Below are 21,092 nucleotides of genomic sequence, written 5' to 3'. Positions count from 1 at the left end.
TGTGAAAGATTTTTCTTGGAAAAAAGAAAGCACCAAGAGCGGCATTTGGGGGTGGCAAGTGGGGCAACTGCCTCAGGCCCCGCACCTAAGGGGGCCTCACATTTGAGGTCCGTGTGTCCCGTTCGAGTGGATTTGTCAAGTTACATTCTCCAGTATAGATCAACCATGTCTCAAGATAGGATCGGCAGACCACAAAGCCTATGTATAGAAAAAGACATTGCATCCAGATTAGACTACAAAGATGTCATCAACGACTTTTCCAATCGGAAAGCAAGAAAAGTGGATTTTTGTCTCTGAACCTGGAAACCAGTAAGAGATTTCATGATGATACCTCTACGTTAATTTCACACTTCCTGTGAAAACACTGAAATTCACATTTTATTTGTAGGTCATAAACATGTCTGAATATTAATGCACAAAAACATGTATCACTAATGATAACCGGCTGACATGACATCAACGTGAGTTATGACTATGATATCCTGCATATCGAGAGTCAGAGTATGCTTGCAATTTGGGTAATTTTTTCGAAAAGAGACCCTGCTAATTTCTGCATGAAACCATACCACATTTCGCACTGTCGTGGTATTGTCATGAATTGCACTTTTTTAATAGGTTATATCGTTATATTTTGATAAAGACCGTGTGTTATCTTGCAAAAATTTACCTGACTACTGCAATGAGAAAATCTGGTAACATTATTTTTATTAAATTCGCATACAAGTTTATACTGTCCACACATACCGGTAACAGCGTTTGACATAACCGGCCCTACGTCGGGTTGGTCAACCCTAGGCGCCACATACCCCTAAGACTGCCTCTGGAAAGCACTATCAAGCCATTTAATTAAACATCAAGTTTGCTTATCTGCTAAAACTGTTTGGAATGAAACCCTGCATCCACTGCGGAACTCCAAGACCAGAGTTAAATACCCTTGATATATGCAATACGTCAGAAATGACTTCTCTCTATCATGCTAACGAGTGAATTCCCTTTCATTTTCATTCTGATAGGAGGTTGCAGAAACAAAGAACATTAAACATTTTAAATTGTATTTTAAAAGCTACTACTTTCCACATGCATCTTTTGTGATTTTCTATTTGTCATGTTTGATTTATGCACCTTACTGGTTTTCAAATAAAGAACACTTGATTCAGTGACTTCTATGTGTGCCGCACGCGGCTTTTGGATTCCCACATGTCTTCTCTGGTTGATTAGTTGCATTATTTCACTCATGCACTTAGCTGTTATCATCATGGCTTTTATAGGTTTTTCATTTGGGTTATGTTTCATGCACCTTACTAGCTGTCATTTTTAACTCACACAGATTATTGGTTTTCCGTATATGACACATTTGACTGCATGCTGGTTCCTTTATGTGCTTCTTGCAATATTCTGGCTTTCAAATGTGACTTACTGGCTTCTGTTTGTAGTTCAACAGACTCTCTACTGTTCATTTTTTGTCTCAGTGGGTTAACTTATCTTCACGTGTGTTCTTTACTGGTTTAAACAATTCACTCACCTATCTTACTGGTTTCCACAACTGCCTCATGTAGCTTACTGACTTTTAGTGTTGACCTCTAAATGTTACCTTTGGATTTTTCATGTGTTTAGCAGGATGCAATGGGCTTCCAGGTGTAACATTTTTAACTTGCTCCTTTTTCCAAGTGCCTTATGCAGCTTATTAGTTTTGCTGTCTGATTTGTGTAGTTTAACAGATTCCTTAATTTTCTTCAAATAATATACCGATTTCTATACATCACTTTTATATTCTAATTTCTATACATGAATTTTATACTTAATTGGTTTACTATCATGTCTTGCACAAAATTTTTCTGGCTTTGTTTGTTAATCATCTAACTGACTAGATGTATAGTATCCCTGTATAGCAAGACAAATTAACATTTAGAGATATCTCAGAACTAATTTTAGATATCTTAAAATGAAGATCACCTTTAAGATATCTGAAACTCAGTTTGAGATATCTCAAAATATGTTCCATTACATTTTAAGATATCTGCAGTACATTTTGAGACATGTCAAATTAGATACTTTTGAGATGCATACTGTACCTTCACTACATTTTGAGATATCTCAAACTGAACATGCATGTGTTTTAAGATATCTCAACTATATTTTGTGATAATTTTGTGAAGATATCTGAGAAACATTTTAAGATATCTCAATTACATTTCCAGATATTCTAAAATAGCTTCCTTTCCATTCTCAGATATCTAAAAGGCATCTCAAGGCATCCTAAACCAGACACAAAGTCCCATTGAAGACATCAGCATATGTTACCGGTTTAGAGGAAGTCATTTTGAGACAGCTTGAACTATGTTTCAGATACCTTAAAATTTCTTCAAACTTAATTTATCATTTCAAAATGACCATGAACTTGTTTCAACATAATTTGAATTGCATTTGAGATATCTTGAAATGCATTTGAAGTACCGTATCTCAAAATGAACAGTGTATAATTTTAAGATATTTCAAAATCTATTTTCGATATTCTAAAATGCATTTTCAGTGCCATGTTGTATTTTTAGTTGGCTTGCTGGCTTTTTTGGGTCTTACTTGCTAATTTTCTTGTTTTTTTTTTTGTATGTTCCCCGAGTATGCTGATTTTGACCTGTGCCTTATGCACAAGCAGCAAGCAGCCTATTGTCTCACCCCCCACCTTGACGGAGCTCAGCTCGCGGGCAAAAAGGTCTTCCAACTCAAGCCAAGGCTCCTTATCTGCGTGTGATGTGTCTGGAGTTGTATAGAGTAAATAATACAGTATATCGTTATTTGGAATACATGCATTTCATGTGTGTTTCATGTCTACAAAGATCTGGGTAAGTGTAGGATGAAAGGAAATGTGAGAAATGCAAGAAAGGCTAAACACATACCTAAAGCAGAAACTTTTTCCATGTTATTCTAATAATGACAAGAAATGTATAATGTGTGAAGAGTTTAGTCCAAATATCAAATAAACATGTGCGCTTTTATTCAGGAATATAACCAAAGAAAAAAAAAGCATTCTATTTACATGTGGCTGTCAATGAGTTAAAAACCCAAGCTCAAATGTCAATCAACAGGGAGGTTACACGTATTCTTGAATGGTGCAGAGATAAGAACTGCTTCCTTATAACCCGGAGGTTTCAGACTGGGCGCTCCATGTTTTGTGTAGTGAGCTGCTATTATTATTATTATTTCTACAATATAATAAAAACATACATTTGATTTGAGTCTGTAACACCCAGTGTACATTTTGGCTACTTGTAAAAGTTAGTGCTTGTTTTTTTATTATTCAGTTTTATTCTCTCAGTGACGTTTATGTGGTACAACGAACTTGCCTCTCCCTCTTGCAATGGAAAATGTTTCTGCTTTAGGTATGTATTCAGCATTTCTTGCATTTCCTTTCATCCTACACTTACCCAGATCTTTGTAAACACAGAACACGCATGAAATACATGTATTCCAAATAACAATATACTGTATTATTTACCCTATACAAGTCCAGGCACATTACACGCAGATAAGGAGCCTTGGCTTGAGCTGAGAGAACTTTTTGCCCGCAAGCTGAGCTCCGTCAAGGCATGGGATGGGACAGCAAGCTGCTTTCTGCTTGCGCTGATCGACGCATTTACAAAACAAAAGATGCTCATGGGGAGGTGTAAAGGGATTTAAGGTGGGCTGGGATTATGAGTTTCTTTGTAGGCTTCAGGAATTCTACTGTTAAAACCACAAGTAGACGTTTTTTAGCTTACAGTATCTCTTGCCTAGTTACTTTCTTTTTTTGTCTCTTGCTATGGTTGTGTTACAAGTACTTATTTGACATTCATTTGTTGTTGTTTATTTTTAAGTACATTTTAAAGATAGACTTGTGTAGCCTACCATTCAGGCAACTAATTGGTTTACTCATCTGACTTATTGGCTTCCACATTTGAGAAGGATGACTAAAAGGCTTCTATACACTGTGTTTTTGTCCATATGGTATCCAAATATAGTTTAATTCCTATAGTTTATACACATGTAATCTGCTCATGTGTTTCATGGAATTTAGTGGTTTGCACAAAAATGACTAGTGCTGTCCACATGTACCCTTTGTAGCTTACAAGCTTTTATGTTGGAGCCAAGGTCCTTAATTCTCACGTGCCTTCGATTATATATTGATTTCCATATGCGCCTTCTGTAGCTGACTGGTCTTCATTAATGCAACACATGACTCCACAATCTCTGCCCACCACTCTTTGAGAATGTTACTTTTAAAAATAACTTACTTTTTTTGTAAGGAATGAATAATGTAACTAAATATGTTATATAGTAATGCGTTTCTAGTTTAGCCTGAAAAACTGCACAATTCACTGGCCAAAATTTGTTATTAAATACTAAGTCCATACATGAATCTTCATGAAATTGACCAAAAACACAGCCAGCCATATTTTAAGAATATGTTTAGTCCTTTATGTGTCGTAAAGTATTAGAGTGTTGGTTTGATTTTATTTTTTACGTTTTCTTCTTTTTTAAATGAGTATCTAAATTCAAACAGACATTTTAGGGGTTTTATAGGCTCCTGATTATAAATTATGACATTTATTATTGGAAATCCCAACCCCATAAAATGTTATCAAATTTTTATTATACGTGCTGTGTTTTGTTCCCGTTGTCAGGACTGCTTCATGCACTGCTAGGGGCAAGTCCTTTGAGCTTGTGACCTTTAGGTAAAGACACAACGTGATTAGAGGTCATCTGAAAAGTTACTTCAATATCCGAGCTGCAGATACAAAAGCGCAGTGGTAGACCTGGAAGACCTGGGTTCGCTTCCCGGGTCCTCCCTGCGTGGAGTTTGCATGTTCTCCTCGTGTCTGCGTGGGTTTCCTCCCACAGTCCAAAGACATGCAGGTTAGGTGCATTGGCGATCCTAAATTGTCCCTAGTATGTGTGTGTGTGTGTGTGTCCTGTGGTGGGCTGGTGCCCAGCCTGGGATTTGTTCCTGCCTTGCGCCCTGTGTTAGCTGGGATTGGTTCCAGCAGACCCCCGTGACCCTGTATTAGGATATAGCGGGTTGGACAATGACAGACTGATTGACTTTTTTGCCCTATATTTTTGACCATGATTGTCGTCTCTTGTTTTGGTTTTGATGCTCATGTCTTTGATCTCCTGGTTTTGACCTTCTTCTGTTTCTCATTTCTCAAATCTAGTCAGTTTGCTGACATAACATGATGTAAGCAACATCATCCCCTTTAACATCACCAGTGCAAGCCCTTGTAAATTCAAGGTATAAACACTGGCTACTATGCCAACTGGTCACACTGTTTCAATACCTATTGCAAATAACAAGATTAAACCTAAACTGGCACTTTATTGATACAGTAGGTTTCTCTTACTGAACTGCATGCAGCAATTTTCTGGTTGTGCGACTCAGCCCTGAAAAAAAAACTAGCATACTGGTCCACCATGTTTGTTTCTTGCCTTACACTCAGTGTTGCTGCAATGATCACTAATCACTAATGATCCTAAACAGGGTAGATGAAATTTACCCCTTAGTACATGCAGGATTAAATGTATATGCCTATAACTTTTGTTCACTTCTTTTCACTTGATTGCATGCTATGCATCTGCTTAACCTCTTACTCCTTTGCTGTCACTAGACAGCGTGCATAATGTTACCAACCACAGCTGGAAAAGTATTTGCATAAAAACACAATTCTACAAAATAATGCAGCAATTTTTATTTTTGTTGAAACGTTCCTTAGTAATGTAACAACTCATACAGTATCTGTTTTTTCTCAGATACAGTACACAAGTATTTGTACTTTAATACAAGAAGTATTATATTAGGTTAGGGTTTGTAGAGATGTATGCCCCCTAGAGGGCAAACAGTGTACTAACACACTATCTATGTAAACAGCATCCTGTCTACTATCCCCGACTCAACGCTTATCACTAAGATTAGGAGGCATCAAAAAATCACTAGAATGCTGCTCTGTATTTCATTACTTTAAAAAGTAATCTGACTATGTAACACATGCTACTTTTAATGCATGAACCCCTGCTGCCCACTGATCTTCTTCCTGTCCATCTTCAAGTTGTTTCTGTTGCATTCTCTCCCTTAATCCATTTACCCTCGAAATTCTCTGCCTGCAGTGTCCTCTCCTGAAGCTGTCTTGCTCTTTCTCAGTAACTTGTTACTTCTTTGGTTAGTGTGCTTTAGTGGGGTCAGTAAAATGTAGTTGTTTTCTTTGAGAATCATCTGGAGAAAGAGATGACTTTGAAGAGGCAGTCAGTCAGTCATTGTCCAACCCACTATATCCTAACACAGGGTAGAGTGTTATATTAAATATAAAAAACAGTAACTTGCAACCAATACATAGCACAAAAAAACAACTCCATCCATGACCCCCTACCCCCAACTCCACCAGGAGTCATACAGCCAAGGCTGGCTGGCAGGTCTGCCTAATCCTACCAATCATCTGTTTAGTCTCAGGATGGACAGGCGATGGGATGGGATAAGCAACATGTGCAGGGAGGGGATGCTGCTCATGCATGGCGGTGGATAAAGCACATTTCATGCATAATTAAAAATGTCTGTACCTCATACCCCTGAAGGATGCCATTAGTAAAGAGGTGCTGGACAGGGTCCCAGGACACAAACATTTCAGTCGCTGACAAGCTGCTGCCATTGACCCAGCTGGGGGCCACTGTAGGCTCTGCTCTCGGAGTAGAGAAGAAAGAGAAAGCCCGGTTTTGTCCATTTTTGCAGTTATGTAATTGTCAACAGTCATAAATGTGATGAGTTTAGATACAGTGAATGTCATATCAAGGCACTTAACAGGAAAAATGCACATTTCTACAATTGAAGTACTGACAAACTCTAGCTATAGGTGATGACAGAAGGTGATTTCATTTCGGAAATAAACCTGCAGCCTTGAGTTTTACAGTACAACACCATAAACACTTGATTACATTACATTCTTTCACTGACGTAATGATCCTAAGGTAACAATTACTAAAGACTAGAACTTATACTTCTTACCAAAAATAGCTGACAAGTTTTGCTTGTGCACAAGCCAGAAATGAAAAAAAAGAAAACGCCAACTTTCTCTAATGTGAGTAATTTTTTCTCAGACATTACTTCATAATATTTCCAGTAGAATAAAAAAAATACTTCTGGAAAACCTGGGAAAACAACATATTTTGAACTGCAGAGGACATGTCAACATTTTATACAGTACATAGAATAGTAAACAAAGGTGTGTTTAATGATGTAGAATCAGATTACAGTAGCAAGGGAAGACCACAAGAGGGAGCTCTCTACTGCAGTAGCAACAGCCTGAAAAAGGTCATTCACATAATTCTAAGACAACAAGGGACCAAAGAGACTGAAGAAACTCCTATGATGACTTACCACAAATTCAGATTTGGATGGTACTGGATCTCACAGAGATTTATGAAAGCTCAAATTATCAGGTGTTAAAAGAAAAGGAGTTTGTTCCATTTGATTTCATTTATCTATTTCAGCATTTCTGTATTCAATTTTGTCTATCAGCATTTACTGTGTTTGTTCATTTATCTAACTGGACTTTGCACTCTAGCCCCCATTGGAACTGATGGCAGAGAGATGGAAAAGAGAAGTATGATTTCAGCAATATGTAATCAAAAGTATTGATTGACAGTTGAGTCAGAAGGAAGCCTAGCAGATATCACCATGCTAACTCTAGGTTCAGAAGTGAACACCCCAGATTGAAGTGGAGAGACTGCAGTTCATATCCTCCTGGTAAAATGTCAAAGAGGAAGCACAGCCTGTGACTTGACTGCATGCTGAGATCTGTCACTTTTACTCCTCATGTGCCTGACTTCTTTAGTTTACTGGATTGCATGTAAGGCTTATTCGTCTCATAGGATTTCACAATTCCAAGATAAAAAGATTAGGCATTTGTTTTCCTACATCTGTTATTAACTTTGCAAAGTGTGGCCCTTTAGTTTGAAGAGAGTGATTGTCTATTTTTGACATGTACAAAAAGGAGATTTTATTCATTCATTCATTCCTGAAACAGGTGAATTTAATTCAAGATCACAAGAAGTTGTAACCACCCCAGCAGCATTGTTTGCAGGGTAGAAACCAACTCATTATAGAGTGTACTCTATCATACATCCATACCAGGCCAATTTAGGGTAGCCAGTTAGCATAATACATATATGTTTTTGTTGTGAGAGAAACACTAAAGTCCTGGAAGTATGCAGACATTTCAAATCCACAGTAACAATGAGGAAGCCTGAATTTGAATCCATTCTCCTAGAGAACTGAGGCAACAGTGCTAAACCACCACATTACCATTTCACCCAAATGACTATTGCTATACAATATAGGCGTGACAAAAATGACCTCCCTGAATATTCTCAATCTGTAGACGAAAGCCACACACCTCATACTTCTGACCAGCATCACACAGAACAGCTGACTTTTGTGACAAAGGTGCACTTCTGTGCTGAAGAGCAGGGGCCAGCAACTCACTTTCCACTGAGGTACTGATGCTAGTGTCTGATTTTTTTAAAAAGTAAATCTAAAATTTAAGTGCAAAGAACATTATATAGTTTTCTTCCTTTTGTAGTGGAGTTAGTCTAAAGGAAAAGACATCCTGCTAAATGTCTAGGTGATTGAGAGCATGGGGGGCAGAAACAAATGACATTGAGAATAAATCGGACTAAAATAAAAGAAAACACATTCACAATAATCTTCTGAATTCTTATCTGGGCCTGTTTTCTCACAAAACCAACAATGGGCACTGACTGATTGTCCAAAGAGTTAAGTAGTGGGTTTTCGACCATAGACACTTTGGGAAGCATGTGTAGGAAGTTCCCACAGGGACTTTATTAAAGTATATCAAGGACTGTGCTTCTGAAACAGATGTGAGCAACACTGGAGCACCACAAGGAACAGTTCTGTCTCTTTTTCTCTTCTCTCTATACACCTCCGACTAAATATTACAGCAAGTCATGTCACTTGCAGAAAGTCTCCGATGATTCTGCACTTATTGAGTGTATTGATAAGGGGGACAAGATGGAGTATAGGAGTCAGGTGGAAAAGTTTGTTTCTTGGTGCAAGGAGAATTGTCTGCATCTTAACATCAGAAAAGCCAAGGAACTGGTTATTAACTTTCATCGCACCAGAGCCTCTATGTCTGGTTACTATTCAAGTAGTGGATTTAGAAGGGGTGCATTCCTACAAGTACTTAGGGGTGCACATCAGTGACAGGCTGGACTGCTCTTGTAACACAGAGGAACTATATAAGAATGGGCAGAGCAGGCTCTTCTTCCTTAGGATACTGTGTCCCTTTAATGTGGGAAGTGACATCCTTTACATCTGTTACAATTCCATGATGGCCACTTCGATTTTCTATGCCGTGGTGTGCTGAGCTGGTAACATCACTTCAAGAGAGGCCCACTGAATCAACAAGCTAATTAAAAGGGCAGCCTCAGTTATGGGGCACACTGTGGACCACTTAGAGGTAGTAAAGGAGAGAATCGAAACAAAACTGAGTGTCATTATGAACAATGCTTCACATCTTCTCTCTGACACAATAACACTTTCAGCCAATGAATTATTCAGCAAAAGTGTGTCAAGAAGTACTATGGTGGGTCCTTTATATCAACAGCGAAAGATCTCTATAATGCCTCGCTGTAACTGTGACTGCCAAGTCAGAAGTTTTCTTGCTTTTGAAATTGTCTTCCTTTCTATCTTTGTATCTCTCACATACTCAAGACAGCCACACATACTAACAAGAAAGTAGGAATCTCCTTGTGCTGTATACACACGTCAGTAAACATGAAGTTAAACCTGATTGAGAACTGTCCAGAAACTGCACAATATACTGTAGTTCAACTGCCCCCTCTAGTGGAAAACATTTTTTTTTCTTATTTTTTTCCAAGCATAGCCTTGGCACACCATTGTCTAATTTGTGACTAATTTCATTGTCACCCAGTCTCTTGACCAAAAACTCAGTTCCTAACTTTATCACGATAGGTTGTTCCTTCACACGTCACTACAAATAAATCTCAAGCCATGTGAGCTTTACTTTCATGAGAAGTTCTGATGATGGTATAAAAGAGTCATCTTCCTGTCCTTTAACACTTGAACTCTCAAATGCTTTTTTGGCACTATATTTTTTGCACCATTCCTTGTTGCTTACCTGTTTTTATTTATTTGCTGTATAGTTACTGAGATAACAAGCACAAATAATAAATCCAATACATTGTTATACATGCCAAGCAGAAATTGAACATGTAAATGAACTCTTAATAAAACTATAGTTGTATCTAAAAATTTTACATCTATTAATATTTTATACACTTATATATATATATATATATATATATATATATATATATATATATATATATATAAACTGATTTTAATAATAGTATTGTACAGAAAGGAATTGGAACAGTGAATTTGTGTGATTTTCATTGGTATGTACTTGGCAGTTTGCATCTTATTCAAAAATATAGCAGAATAAACCAGGCAACAAAATCATCAAAAAATTTAGGAGAACAATTGTTCTATGCCATCCCATTAAATAATAAAAACATACGCATTTTTAGAAATGAAAAACAATTATATGTGTCATACTGAAATGAATAAGCAAAGCCCCATTACACATATACATTTAGAAATAAAACAATGAATGTTGTTTGACAGGGAGGACCATCACTTGTTGCAGCTTTGAATTACTAACAACATCATCAGCTTCAATCACGTAATCCCACAGATATTACAAAAAAATGGCCGACAGTAATATACTGTTTTGTCACTATGCTATGATTGAATTTCTTGCTAGAGAGGAGGTTCCCACAGCCTATATTCATCATAGACTTTGGCATGCATATGGAGATGTGTGCATGACTGCCAGTACTCTAAGAAGTTGGGTGAAGCATTTTAAAAATAGCTGCACTGACATCCAAGATCAGGGTCAAAGCTGACACTATTGAACTGCTTCTACGGAACACAACATTGAAAGGGTTAATGTACTCATCAGAGTTCCAATCTGGCACCCTCCACTGACCATGTTTTTGGAACTGTAAAAGACCAGATGTCAGGATGGCACTATGAGACCACAGAGGCAATTCAACAAGCTGTGCATCAAAGTTTTTGGGAAGCTGGAACGGAGGAGGTCTTCTGTATCGGTATCTTCAAACTACCAGAATGATGGGAAAAATGTGCTCAAACAATTGGAAGTCTTATAGAAAAATAAATGATGCTGTGTACATTAACATATTGTTGTTGCTTTTTAAAGTATCAAAACTCCCAGTTTTTTAAAAAAAAAATGATAGATTGTTCATTTCAGAACTGCTCATATTAGTTTTCTTAACTGACATCAAATGCAAAAAAGAATTTAATTGTATTTGTCTTGAGGTGTATTTTGAGTCTGTAGACCAAAAGCCTAGCTGATCCATCTACTACAAATAAACCAAGAGTCCTAATACAAGCATAAAGTGGCCACTGATTAAGATTGGTCAGAAGGAAAACCAGAAACCAAGGAGATACTGCTGCAAGACCCAACTTGGATGCTGGAGTCCTGGTGGAACACTCAAGACTGTTTCATCCCAGCAACACCCTTAATTAAGTCAGTCTCTTTAATTAATGACACAACATCTTCCCCTTTTTAGAAATATGTGCTAAGAGTGTTTTAAAAATTCTGCCCGTGATTACATCTTGCCTGAAGAAGGGGCCTGAGTTGCCTCGAAAGCTTACATATCGTAATCTTTTTAGTTAGCCAATAAAAGGTGTCATTTTGCTTGGCTTTTCTCTACATTCATAATGGCTAACACGGTACAACACTATAGTACTAAAAATTCTGCTCTAAATTATTGACATGTACGATTTTAAGTCCAATTCTCTTGCATCCATCTCCTTTACATAAGTGAGTATTCTGTTCTATTCAGAGACAATCCAAAATTAAAAATATCCTTTGTGGGAGGTTGACTCACCTTCCTCAGCAGAGTAGATCAAAGCGGTCTGGCTGAAGGGTCCCTCTCCTTTATTGTTGAAACCCTTAATTTTGACTTCAAAGGGACAGTAGGCAGTGATGCTTTCATTGTGGTACACGTAGCGGGAAGACTCCACATTTGGAACTTTTACTAGATGCCAATCCTGTTTTCCTCGCTTCCGGAAAGCCAATGTATAGCCAAAGCCATCACCGTTTTGATACTCGCGTGCCATAGGCTGTTGTTGGATACAAATGAACATATTAACCCAAAAGGAAGGATACCTGTACACCAGCCTGGGCTGGCAGTGCAATGTTTTGCACCACTTAAACAGGCGTGAAACAGCACTCACAGTCCAGGTGATGATGAGTTCATGCCGGTCTCCTCCTCCCCCTCCTAGGCCTGAAGGTGCTACAGTAGGAGCTGCGTTAAAACACAAGTAAAACATATTTAGCTGACTTGAATGAACAATAGGGTAACTTCTTTGACCACATCCTTCATCTGGAGTACAGTACTTACTGGAGCTTGCAGTTGATAGATGTGCTCATAATTTTCTAATGGCTAAGTCAAAGTCAAGTAGTTTCATTCTGTCAAAGTTCTAGACATAATCTAAATGTCTGGTACATCTTGTCATCCCAAGTATTACCTAAAAGTGTTTTATACCATAACCACCTGATAGCTTTTTTTTCTGACCTGCTGGTTTTGTCCGGATACTCTGTGATGGCATGCTGGGCTCTCCACTGCCAAGGATGTTGCTAGCAGTGACTCGAAACTCATAGTCCATCCAGGGAAGAAGGCTGATGATGCGGGCCGACTCAGCATTACCTTCTATGTTCATGGGTTCTATGAAAACACATAACACAATTTTATTAGTACCCCATCAGCATAATAAAGCCAACCAATAAGAAAACAGAACAGAACAAAGCAGAACAGATCTTCAGTAACTGAGTAGAGCCAAATAGTGAAATGCAGATTCTGCTGAAAACTAAGAGGAAACACACACAAAACAAAACACAGGCAGAGAGAACCATAGGAGTCTGCAACAAAGTGAAAGATCTGGATTTATATAGATGTGTTAGTTGAAAGACAGCAAGAAGCAATTTATCGGTTAGCTAAAAAAATACGTTGAGTAGCTTTTTTTCCCCAAGTTGCTCCATAGGATTAAGCCTGGAATCCTTGAATACTGCAGGGCTTTGTCTATACCAAATAAATACAAAGTTTAATTGGCTGCAAGTCACAAAATGTAAGAACGTACTCTCACAAAAATTCAGTAACTAAATGTAAGCCAGACTTACAGTGATGTTCGATAACAGAAAAGTACAATTTCCTAGCGGCTGAAATTGCAGAAATAAAAATTGAGTGTCAAGAGCATGATTATCTCAGTGAGCCCAACTGGGCTAAGCAAAAGGGATCACAGGAGATGCTTTCAGAAAGGGCCAAAGAGGTCACATGCCTGTCTGCTTCCTTTAGAGTTCTGATGTCTCCAACATGGAAGAAAAATTTTGACCTCTAGCTGACTCCATCATCCTCTCTGCCTATTGTCACTCCCATCTCTGGTCACTTTAAAAAGATCTTTTGTGACTGACACAAGGAAAATTGTTCCAACCTTGAGTATTCTGTAGAAGACAATGCTGGTAATGTTCTTATGTACCTTACTATTCAGTACAAGAACCATCTCTGCAATAAATTGAATATTTTCCATACAAAAAAAACAAAAAAACAAGAGAAACCAGCAGTCAATTTTTCATTACTGCTAAATTGGCTTACTTGTTCTTACTTGCTTCCAGTCACTAGACAATGGGGTTCTGGCTTCAATAATGTACTTCCCAATAGGACTGTGGTTATCATAGCCTCGACTCCATCGCAGTTCCACTCCAGTTTCATTAATTGTCTTCACGACAACACCCCCTGGTGGCCCAGGAGGTCCTGTAGCAAGGACAGAACAGTTCATATTGTAGGTAGATGTATTGATAACCTACTAACAGATAGATAGATAGCACTTTATTTGCCCCTCAGAGAAATATGGCTTTTTACAGATACTCAAAAATACATACATACATATATAAATATTAATTTACTATGACAAACATTATTGCCCCTGTAAGTGATAGCAACAGATGTCCTGAAGAAAAAAAACTGCAAGGTGCTTATATTAATTTTTAATTTCGCTCAAATCAACCATGATGAACTACAAAGAAATTAATTTACAAAGAAATTTACATGACCCTTAAGGCAATTTAATTAACAAACGTACAGAGGCAATTTACATTAAAAGCATCCTCTGTTGTGGACTAATAATTTATGACCCAAATACACTTGTACCTTCTCTCTGTATTGTGCTAGTAATTTATAACTTGAATGCACCTGTTTTCTTATCCAATGAATTTTTGGTGGTTTTAGTTAAGTTTAATAACTTAATAAGCATTTATTTCTGCAATTGTAGAGATAAGTACAGGATCAAAGAGTCTGGAGCAGAGCCATCCATCACTAGGGCAACTAGTTAATCATATGTGCATAATGTCACATGTTCCGGAGCTTCACGTGTGATTTTAATATGAATATGATTTATCTAAGGGGCCAAAAAAATAATGTCAGAGAATGAGACACACCAGAAAGAGACAGGCAGAGAACATTTCATTTGGATGTCGGAGACCATAACTTATCCATCATGTCATGCTGAATCAAAAAGCCACCCCGGGCAACATCAACCCTTGTCATTGCTGACTTTCAGCAAGCTTTCTAAGACTATATTTATATACAGACTTTACTATCTAGTTTATTTTCTATTGCACGTTCTTCTATTGGTATTATTATCTCTCTCTATATAAAATCCAACATCTATCTGTCTTTATGTCAGTCTGCTTTTCACGAGAGAACTACTTAACGGATTTAGATCTGGTTTTCTTCTATAATTTGCTTGAACATTTCAGTTGATTTTGTGACCTTTCTCATCACACTTAGTATCATAGTTCGCTTGCCTTACTGATTTATTTGCGTGAATCCGAGAGAGTCGCAGCGGGCCAGGGTGAGGGGTGCAGAGCCCTCCTCACTCACACGTCAGCCTTGGAGCGTATCTTACATCCTCTTTGCTAGCAATTGCTTGAAGGAGCGATATATTTGTGCTAATCTGAGACAGAGGCTGTGGGCCGAGGGGAGGGGGGGAAGCAGGACGTCAGGAGTGGGGAGTCGGCCTATCTCTGTGTTTTGGAGCATAACTTGCCTCCGCTTAGCTAGTGATATCTTTTTGTTTATTGATTTTTAAAGTTTGTCCTGTTTCATTACTATGCGGGCAGAACCGCGGGGAATGGCTAGTACTTTAATAAATATCACATTCCTTTTAAATTTTATGCTTTGTCTTTATATCCAAATAGACCTGGTGCAGGGGAAATTGCCATTTACTCCATCCTTAAGCATTGTCAAGGCTGAGAGGTCACACCACAATAGGAAGAACAAGTGTAGTAGAAGTAAGACATCATTGGTTGTTAAGTGGTATATAATCAAAAGGTATATAGGCTGTCATGTGCCTCAGAGACACCTGTATGTTGTTAGTGACGATGATAGTGAGTCCCTATGTGTAGTACTAAGGATTGAGTGCCAGTGCAGGAAACCACTTATAAGGTACGTATGTGGATAGGCCTCAGTGTGTGTGTTAATATTAAATTGTGAGATAGATAATCTAGTAATAAACATGGTGAGTGTCACTCATTCCACAGTTCTATAGCAGGTTTTACTAAATACAGGTATATTCAGGGAGTAAGTGGTTATAGTTTTTTTGTTTATAACTATATGCTATTTGTTATTACTTATTTTTGATTAAAAATGTATCCATCTATTTTCAAATCCCCCTATTTCAGTTTTTGTGTAATGCTATAAATGTGTATGTGCCTTTCTACAAATGTAGTTTTCCATCATCTCATTAATTATCTGAGGGTGTTGCACAATTTACTCTTGGCTTTAATGCATTCTAAAGAACACACTTTATGGTGTGTTGATAGACTACAAATTTGCCTGACTGATAAGCCTTTCATATATTGTTCATATATTTAAATACAATTAACTATACAAACATGTTATTTGAACTCAGCATGATAGCAAAGTGGCAGAATGGACAGCAATGCATGTTCTGGGTGTTGAGGTTTCCCACAGTAATTCAAAGATGTGCACACATAAACTGATTACTAAATTTAAATTGTTCTGATATGAGAGACTGTTGGGGTATGCATGAGTGTATTCTGCGATGAAGTAGGGTCCCATTGAGGGATACCCTCTACCTTACATCTTATGCGTTTAAAATAATCGTCTTCTTTCCAAGAATCTCTGTTGTATAAGTAGAAACATTCCCCAGTTTAATTACTATAAGTGTATGAAAGGAAATAATTAATTCTCCTAAGTAAGCTATAAACTCCTTTGGTATCTTACAGCAGAGGGGGAATTACAGTGAAATGAAATCACCCCCTTTTAATCAGTCATTAAGTAAACTGATAAAAAAACAGCTGGTCTTTCCAAATTGCAGGCTGCAGGATGTAGAACCATTGGTAACTGCGTAAGGAGCCTCAAATCCCAGTGTGCACTTGCTAAAGACATTCCCATTATTGTACTCAGCGTGTCTTGCATTGTTTAAAGGCCTGTACCTCTTACGACAAGCACTGAAGAAGCAGACTTGCTGTCCACTACAGTCTGGGCTGTACATGTGTATCTGCCAGAATGCTTCAGCTGGGCATTGAGAATAGTCAAATCACCAATGGCCTCATTCTGTAAAGAGAAGGAATAACTTCATTAGTTTTAGCTGTGCAATTAGACGTTCTGGCTTTTTTCGTGTTTGGCCTCTATCTTGAGGTTTAACTCAGAATTACTATTCTCTGTGCATTTCTGGTGCCAGAGTATAAGCCACAGATTTTGATCCAAATTGAAACCTTTCTACCAACTGTTTTAAATAGCCAGGAGGCATAACGATGCATGTCAGAACGTACTGGGGTTATGGCACTACATCACTCATGCAGTAGGTCTATAACTCTTCATGGGATGAATATATAGTAACTACTGTGCTTTTATCTCAAAGAATACTGAGTGACCGCTGAACCTGATGACTATTGCTGCTAGTTCTTTGTATTGATGTTCCAAACAGTTTAACCTTCCTTGCCAACTTATCCACATAGCAAATCTGCTATTTTTCCCCAGCATTTATAGACATCATCATTTATAAAGAACTAATAAATATTATTACTTACAATTGTAATTTCATAACATCCTGAAACCCACTTAATGTAAACTGAGACCTGTGAGTTCCAAAGCATACACAGAAACAAAGAAAAAGTACACACTTCACATACACAATGACCTGGTTTGGAGTTTGAATCCAGGATGCCGGATCTGTGAGAAAGCTGCATTAGTCACTCTGACATATTGTCACACCATCAGAAATTCAATTATCTTTTCATTTAGATGTTATTTAGCATTGCTGTCACCAGCCTTTTAATCAAATGGATATTCAGAGGTAACTAAATCACTTCATTTGAAATAATGAACGTAAGGAGAGTCAAAAAATTCCTGGTCAGAAAAAGTGAGCATCACAGACAAATTGGCCAAAATAATGAAATATTTTCAATTCTATTTGGAAAACAACTGCTAAACATTTATAAAGACATATCTGCTGGCATTGGGTTAAATTCCTTTAAATTCATCTGACACACTGTCACAACATATCAAAAGAGCTGCATGCTAGCCTGGTATGACAAAAATATTTGCTTTTTCTTTTCTTGTTGGGAAATATTTAACTGTGTCAGGAAATGTTTAGTGTTTCCAATTTACAGAAATAGCTGTACAATAATCAACTGTCTTTTTGCATTCTAGACACATCAGAGATGTATCACCTTTGAATGTTCACTACCTGTGTACTGTGAAGTACAGGATACATGAGATACAAAAAAAGATATTTAAACGAGTATAACATAGTGTTCTGCAGATAATCCCATTTTTATAAGAAGTAGCACAACTTTCATGGTCAAAAATGTCTAAACAATAATAATACAGAATATCAGCACAGTTTTTAAAACCCTATTCAGTCCACATAAGCAAAGTGAATCTAAGTTAAAGAAATAGATTGGTAAGTGGACTACAGTTGGCACTCTGGCATATCAAATCCCAGAATGAGGCCAAGGAGACAAAAGAATCAAAAAAGAAATTTATTATACCAATAAGTAACAAGAAACAATGAGCAAAGGGAGTACAGAACACCTGCTTTCACTGTAAAACTGTACAACAGGCGGTGTGGTTCACCAACCTGCACATTCAAAAGTAACATACCACAAGACTCCATTATGCCAGCTGCCTGTCTGCTTGCTAGATGAACCGCACACACCTACCTATTCTCTGCTGGGAACAATTGCTTGTATGATGGGGGTGTTATTGCCACCTGTGACATTCTATCCTGGGTCTTTGTTTCTTTCTCATCTTGGCTCACTTTCTGAGGAGCAGAGCTGGCACTATCATTTAGACCAGTGTTTCCCAAACTCAGTCCTGGGGACCCCCTGTGGCTGCAGGTTTTTGTTCCAACTAGCTTTTGTTTTTAATTGAACTCCTGGGCTAATTAAATGAGCTGTTATTTCCCAGGTTCTGTGTTTTGGGTACAATATAGAAATTAGAAAACTAAGTTTGGTAAAAAAAAAAAAAAAAAATATATATATATATATATATATATATATATATATATATATATATATATTCACAGCATTCGTAGTCTGAATCTGATTGTATGGGTGGTTACCTACCAGGTAACGCTTGTGGTTGGTCAGCAAGTCGGCTAACATCCGCCACGATGCCCTCAGTTGTGAGAAGCAGATCATAGAATGGTTGAAATAGTTTACTGTCAAATAATGCAAAGAGTACGCGAGGGAATGCAGTGAGTGTGTACGCCTAATGAGCCCAGAATTAGGGCGAAACATGTGTTGCGTACTCTTTGCATTATTTGACAGTAAACTATTTCAACCATATATATATATATATATATATATATACAGTATATGTATTACAATGTACCAAGCAGTTATATAGGAATGTATTTTTTTCTTTTTAACAATATTTTCATCTTAATTTTATTCTACTTTTCAAGGTGTTCTAATTGTTTAATTAATCCATTATTTACTAATCAGTGGGTCTGACTCTAAAGCAGTTGCAGCCTTTCACTATTCAGTGTTGTTTGCCAGCGTGTCTGCTCTGCTCGTTTTTAATTGTTGTTAATAAGATACAACAAAGGGATAAAACTGCACAGAGAAAGGGCAAAATATAATGAAATCAACAAAATAGAGTTAAGCATTTAAATCTATAGAAAAAGCAGAAATATTTCTAAATGTCTTATAAATGTAAAAATCATGCTGCTATGCTTTTCTGAATGTAGAATAAGAGAAAAAAATCCCAGCTAATTAAATGAGCTCAGTGCTATCAGGCGTTGTCACTGATTAGGAATCTGGTTGGAATAAAAACCTGCAGCCACAGGGGGTCCCCAGGACCGAGTTTGGGAAACACTGATTTAGACAAACTAGGTGGTCACCTAGGGTGACAAAATTTGTGTATGGTGGGCCTTGATTTATAAATATAACCACCCAACTTGTATTTACATAATTAAATTATTTCGACATGGTACCGATATTTGGTCTTAACAACTTAAGATTCACCACACCACGCTTCACAGACACTGCATTTAATTTGAACATTCTTGTTTTTTCATTACTTTTAGGTGCAAGTTCATAGTTTTATTTTTGTTTTAGCACTGTGTAGCATGTTTGTTCCTCTTTTCTATCCTAATTTTGACATAGAATTGAGGCAGATTTTGGGTTCACACAGAAGCTTTTTTTCCTATTTCTTCCTATACTTTGTAAAATAAAGTGTACTACCATTACAAATGCTTTTTGAAGGACTGTTTATGAGCCTGTTATGGATCCTGACAATATTTAAGGAAAAAAATACTCAGACATTGGATTTCTGCCTAATTGCTTAACTTGTCAGCATTGTAAAAATAAAATTATATATAAATATTTAAGTTACAATTTCATGCAACCATTGCCTCCCCAAACTCTCTTAATTAAATAACCTCAAATTAATAAGCATTTGTTTCTGTAAAATATACTCTGCAGTACTTCATGTTTAATGTACTATGCCATCTTTTTTTTTGCTTGAATTTCTGTTTTCTGTAATTTATCAATGCTAGTTTATATTAATTTGCTTCTCGTCTACAGCTGATAACTCACATCACGAACACAACTTTATGCAATCTGTTCCTATAGAAAAACTGTTTTATATAAATGAATAAGGCTCTCACCGCCACCACCTGGCGATAATGTCCGCCGGATTGATCTGTATCTATAAGAACGCCGTCAAGGGCCCACGTGAATGTTAAATCCATGGTTGGGTCATGAGATGCATGGCACTGCAAAGTGACATTCTCACCCTGATTAATGTCAGCATTTGAGGGAGCCAGTGTGATCTTGGTGGCATCTGTGGAAAAGCACAGATGGGAAATTGTGAAATGAGAAGGTTAGAAAAAACAATCAATAAAATTCAGGCAACTCGGCATACTGTATACTTTACAAAAATAATCATTTCTGGAGATTTATACAACTTTAATGACAGTGATAAATAATACTGCCAAAACAAAACAAAATATGATGAAACATTTCAGACATTGTAACTTTTACCTTTGTTAAATTTAGATGTAGACTTTAAATGCATTCATTAGGATAGATTATTATCATGCTTTAGGGAATACATTTGATTAACTCAATTTGTATCATATTCCATAAACACAAAAAATACATTAACACAGACCAAATCAAAGAGGCATTAAGACATTATGGTATTTAAGCCAATGTCATAGATGTAATAATTACATTACTCAGCTACAGGAAGTGTGGGTTTTAATAAAAAAGAGAGCTTATTGTTATCAGAGTCACTAGTATGTGGTCAATACTAGTGTATCATTAAAAATACAGTTTAGGCATATATAGACATTCTGTACATAATATCCATCTAAACACCGGGGCCAAACAACATTGAAAAACAAGAAAAAAAGTCTTAAAAAGGCAATAAATCTCACAAGATCTGAAATGTGCATAAGACAGATGGCA

The 21,092-nt window shown here is 37.1% G+C and overlaps 1 protein-coding gene across 1 annotated transcript in view; it reads right to left on the bottom strand.

Annotated features, from left to right (window-relative positions):
- The window catches only part of cntn2 (contactin 2), a 137,058-nt gene that overhangs the window by 23,808 nt on the left and 92,158 nt on the right, over window positions 1-21,092 (bottom strand). The window contains exons 13-19 of the mRNA XM_028796741.2: window positions 20,288-20,463; window positions 16,605-16,725; window positions 13,741-13,899; window positions 12,667-12,816; window positions 12,326-12,396; window positions 11,977-12,211; window positions 6,583-6,698 (exon numbers count right to left, since the gene is read on the bottom strand). Coding sequence (XP_028652574.1) covers window positions 6,583-6,698; window positions 11,977-12,211; window positions 12,326-12,396; window positions 12,667-12,816; window positions 13,741-13,899; window positions 16,605-16,725; window positions 20,288-20,463 — 1,028 coding nt within the window. The remainder of the gene's footprint in view (window positions 1-6,582; window positions 6,699-11,976; window positions 12,212-12,325; window positions 12,397-12,666; window positions 12,817-13,740; window positions 13,900-16,604; window positions 16,726-20,287; window positions 20,464-21,092) is intronic.

Source organism: Erpetoichthys calabaricus, chromosome 3 (assembly GCF_900747795.2).
Source record: "Erpetoichthys calabaricus chromosome 3, fErpCal1.3, whole genome shotgun sequence".
Taxonomy (NCBI): Eukaryota; Metazoa; Chordata; class Cladistia; order Polypteriformes; family Polypteridae; genus Erpetoichthys; species Erpetoichthys calabaricus.
This window is presented reverse-complemented; position numbering and strand designations above follow the sequence as displayed.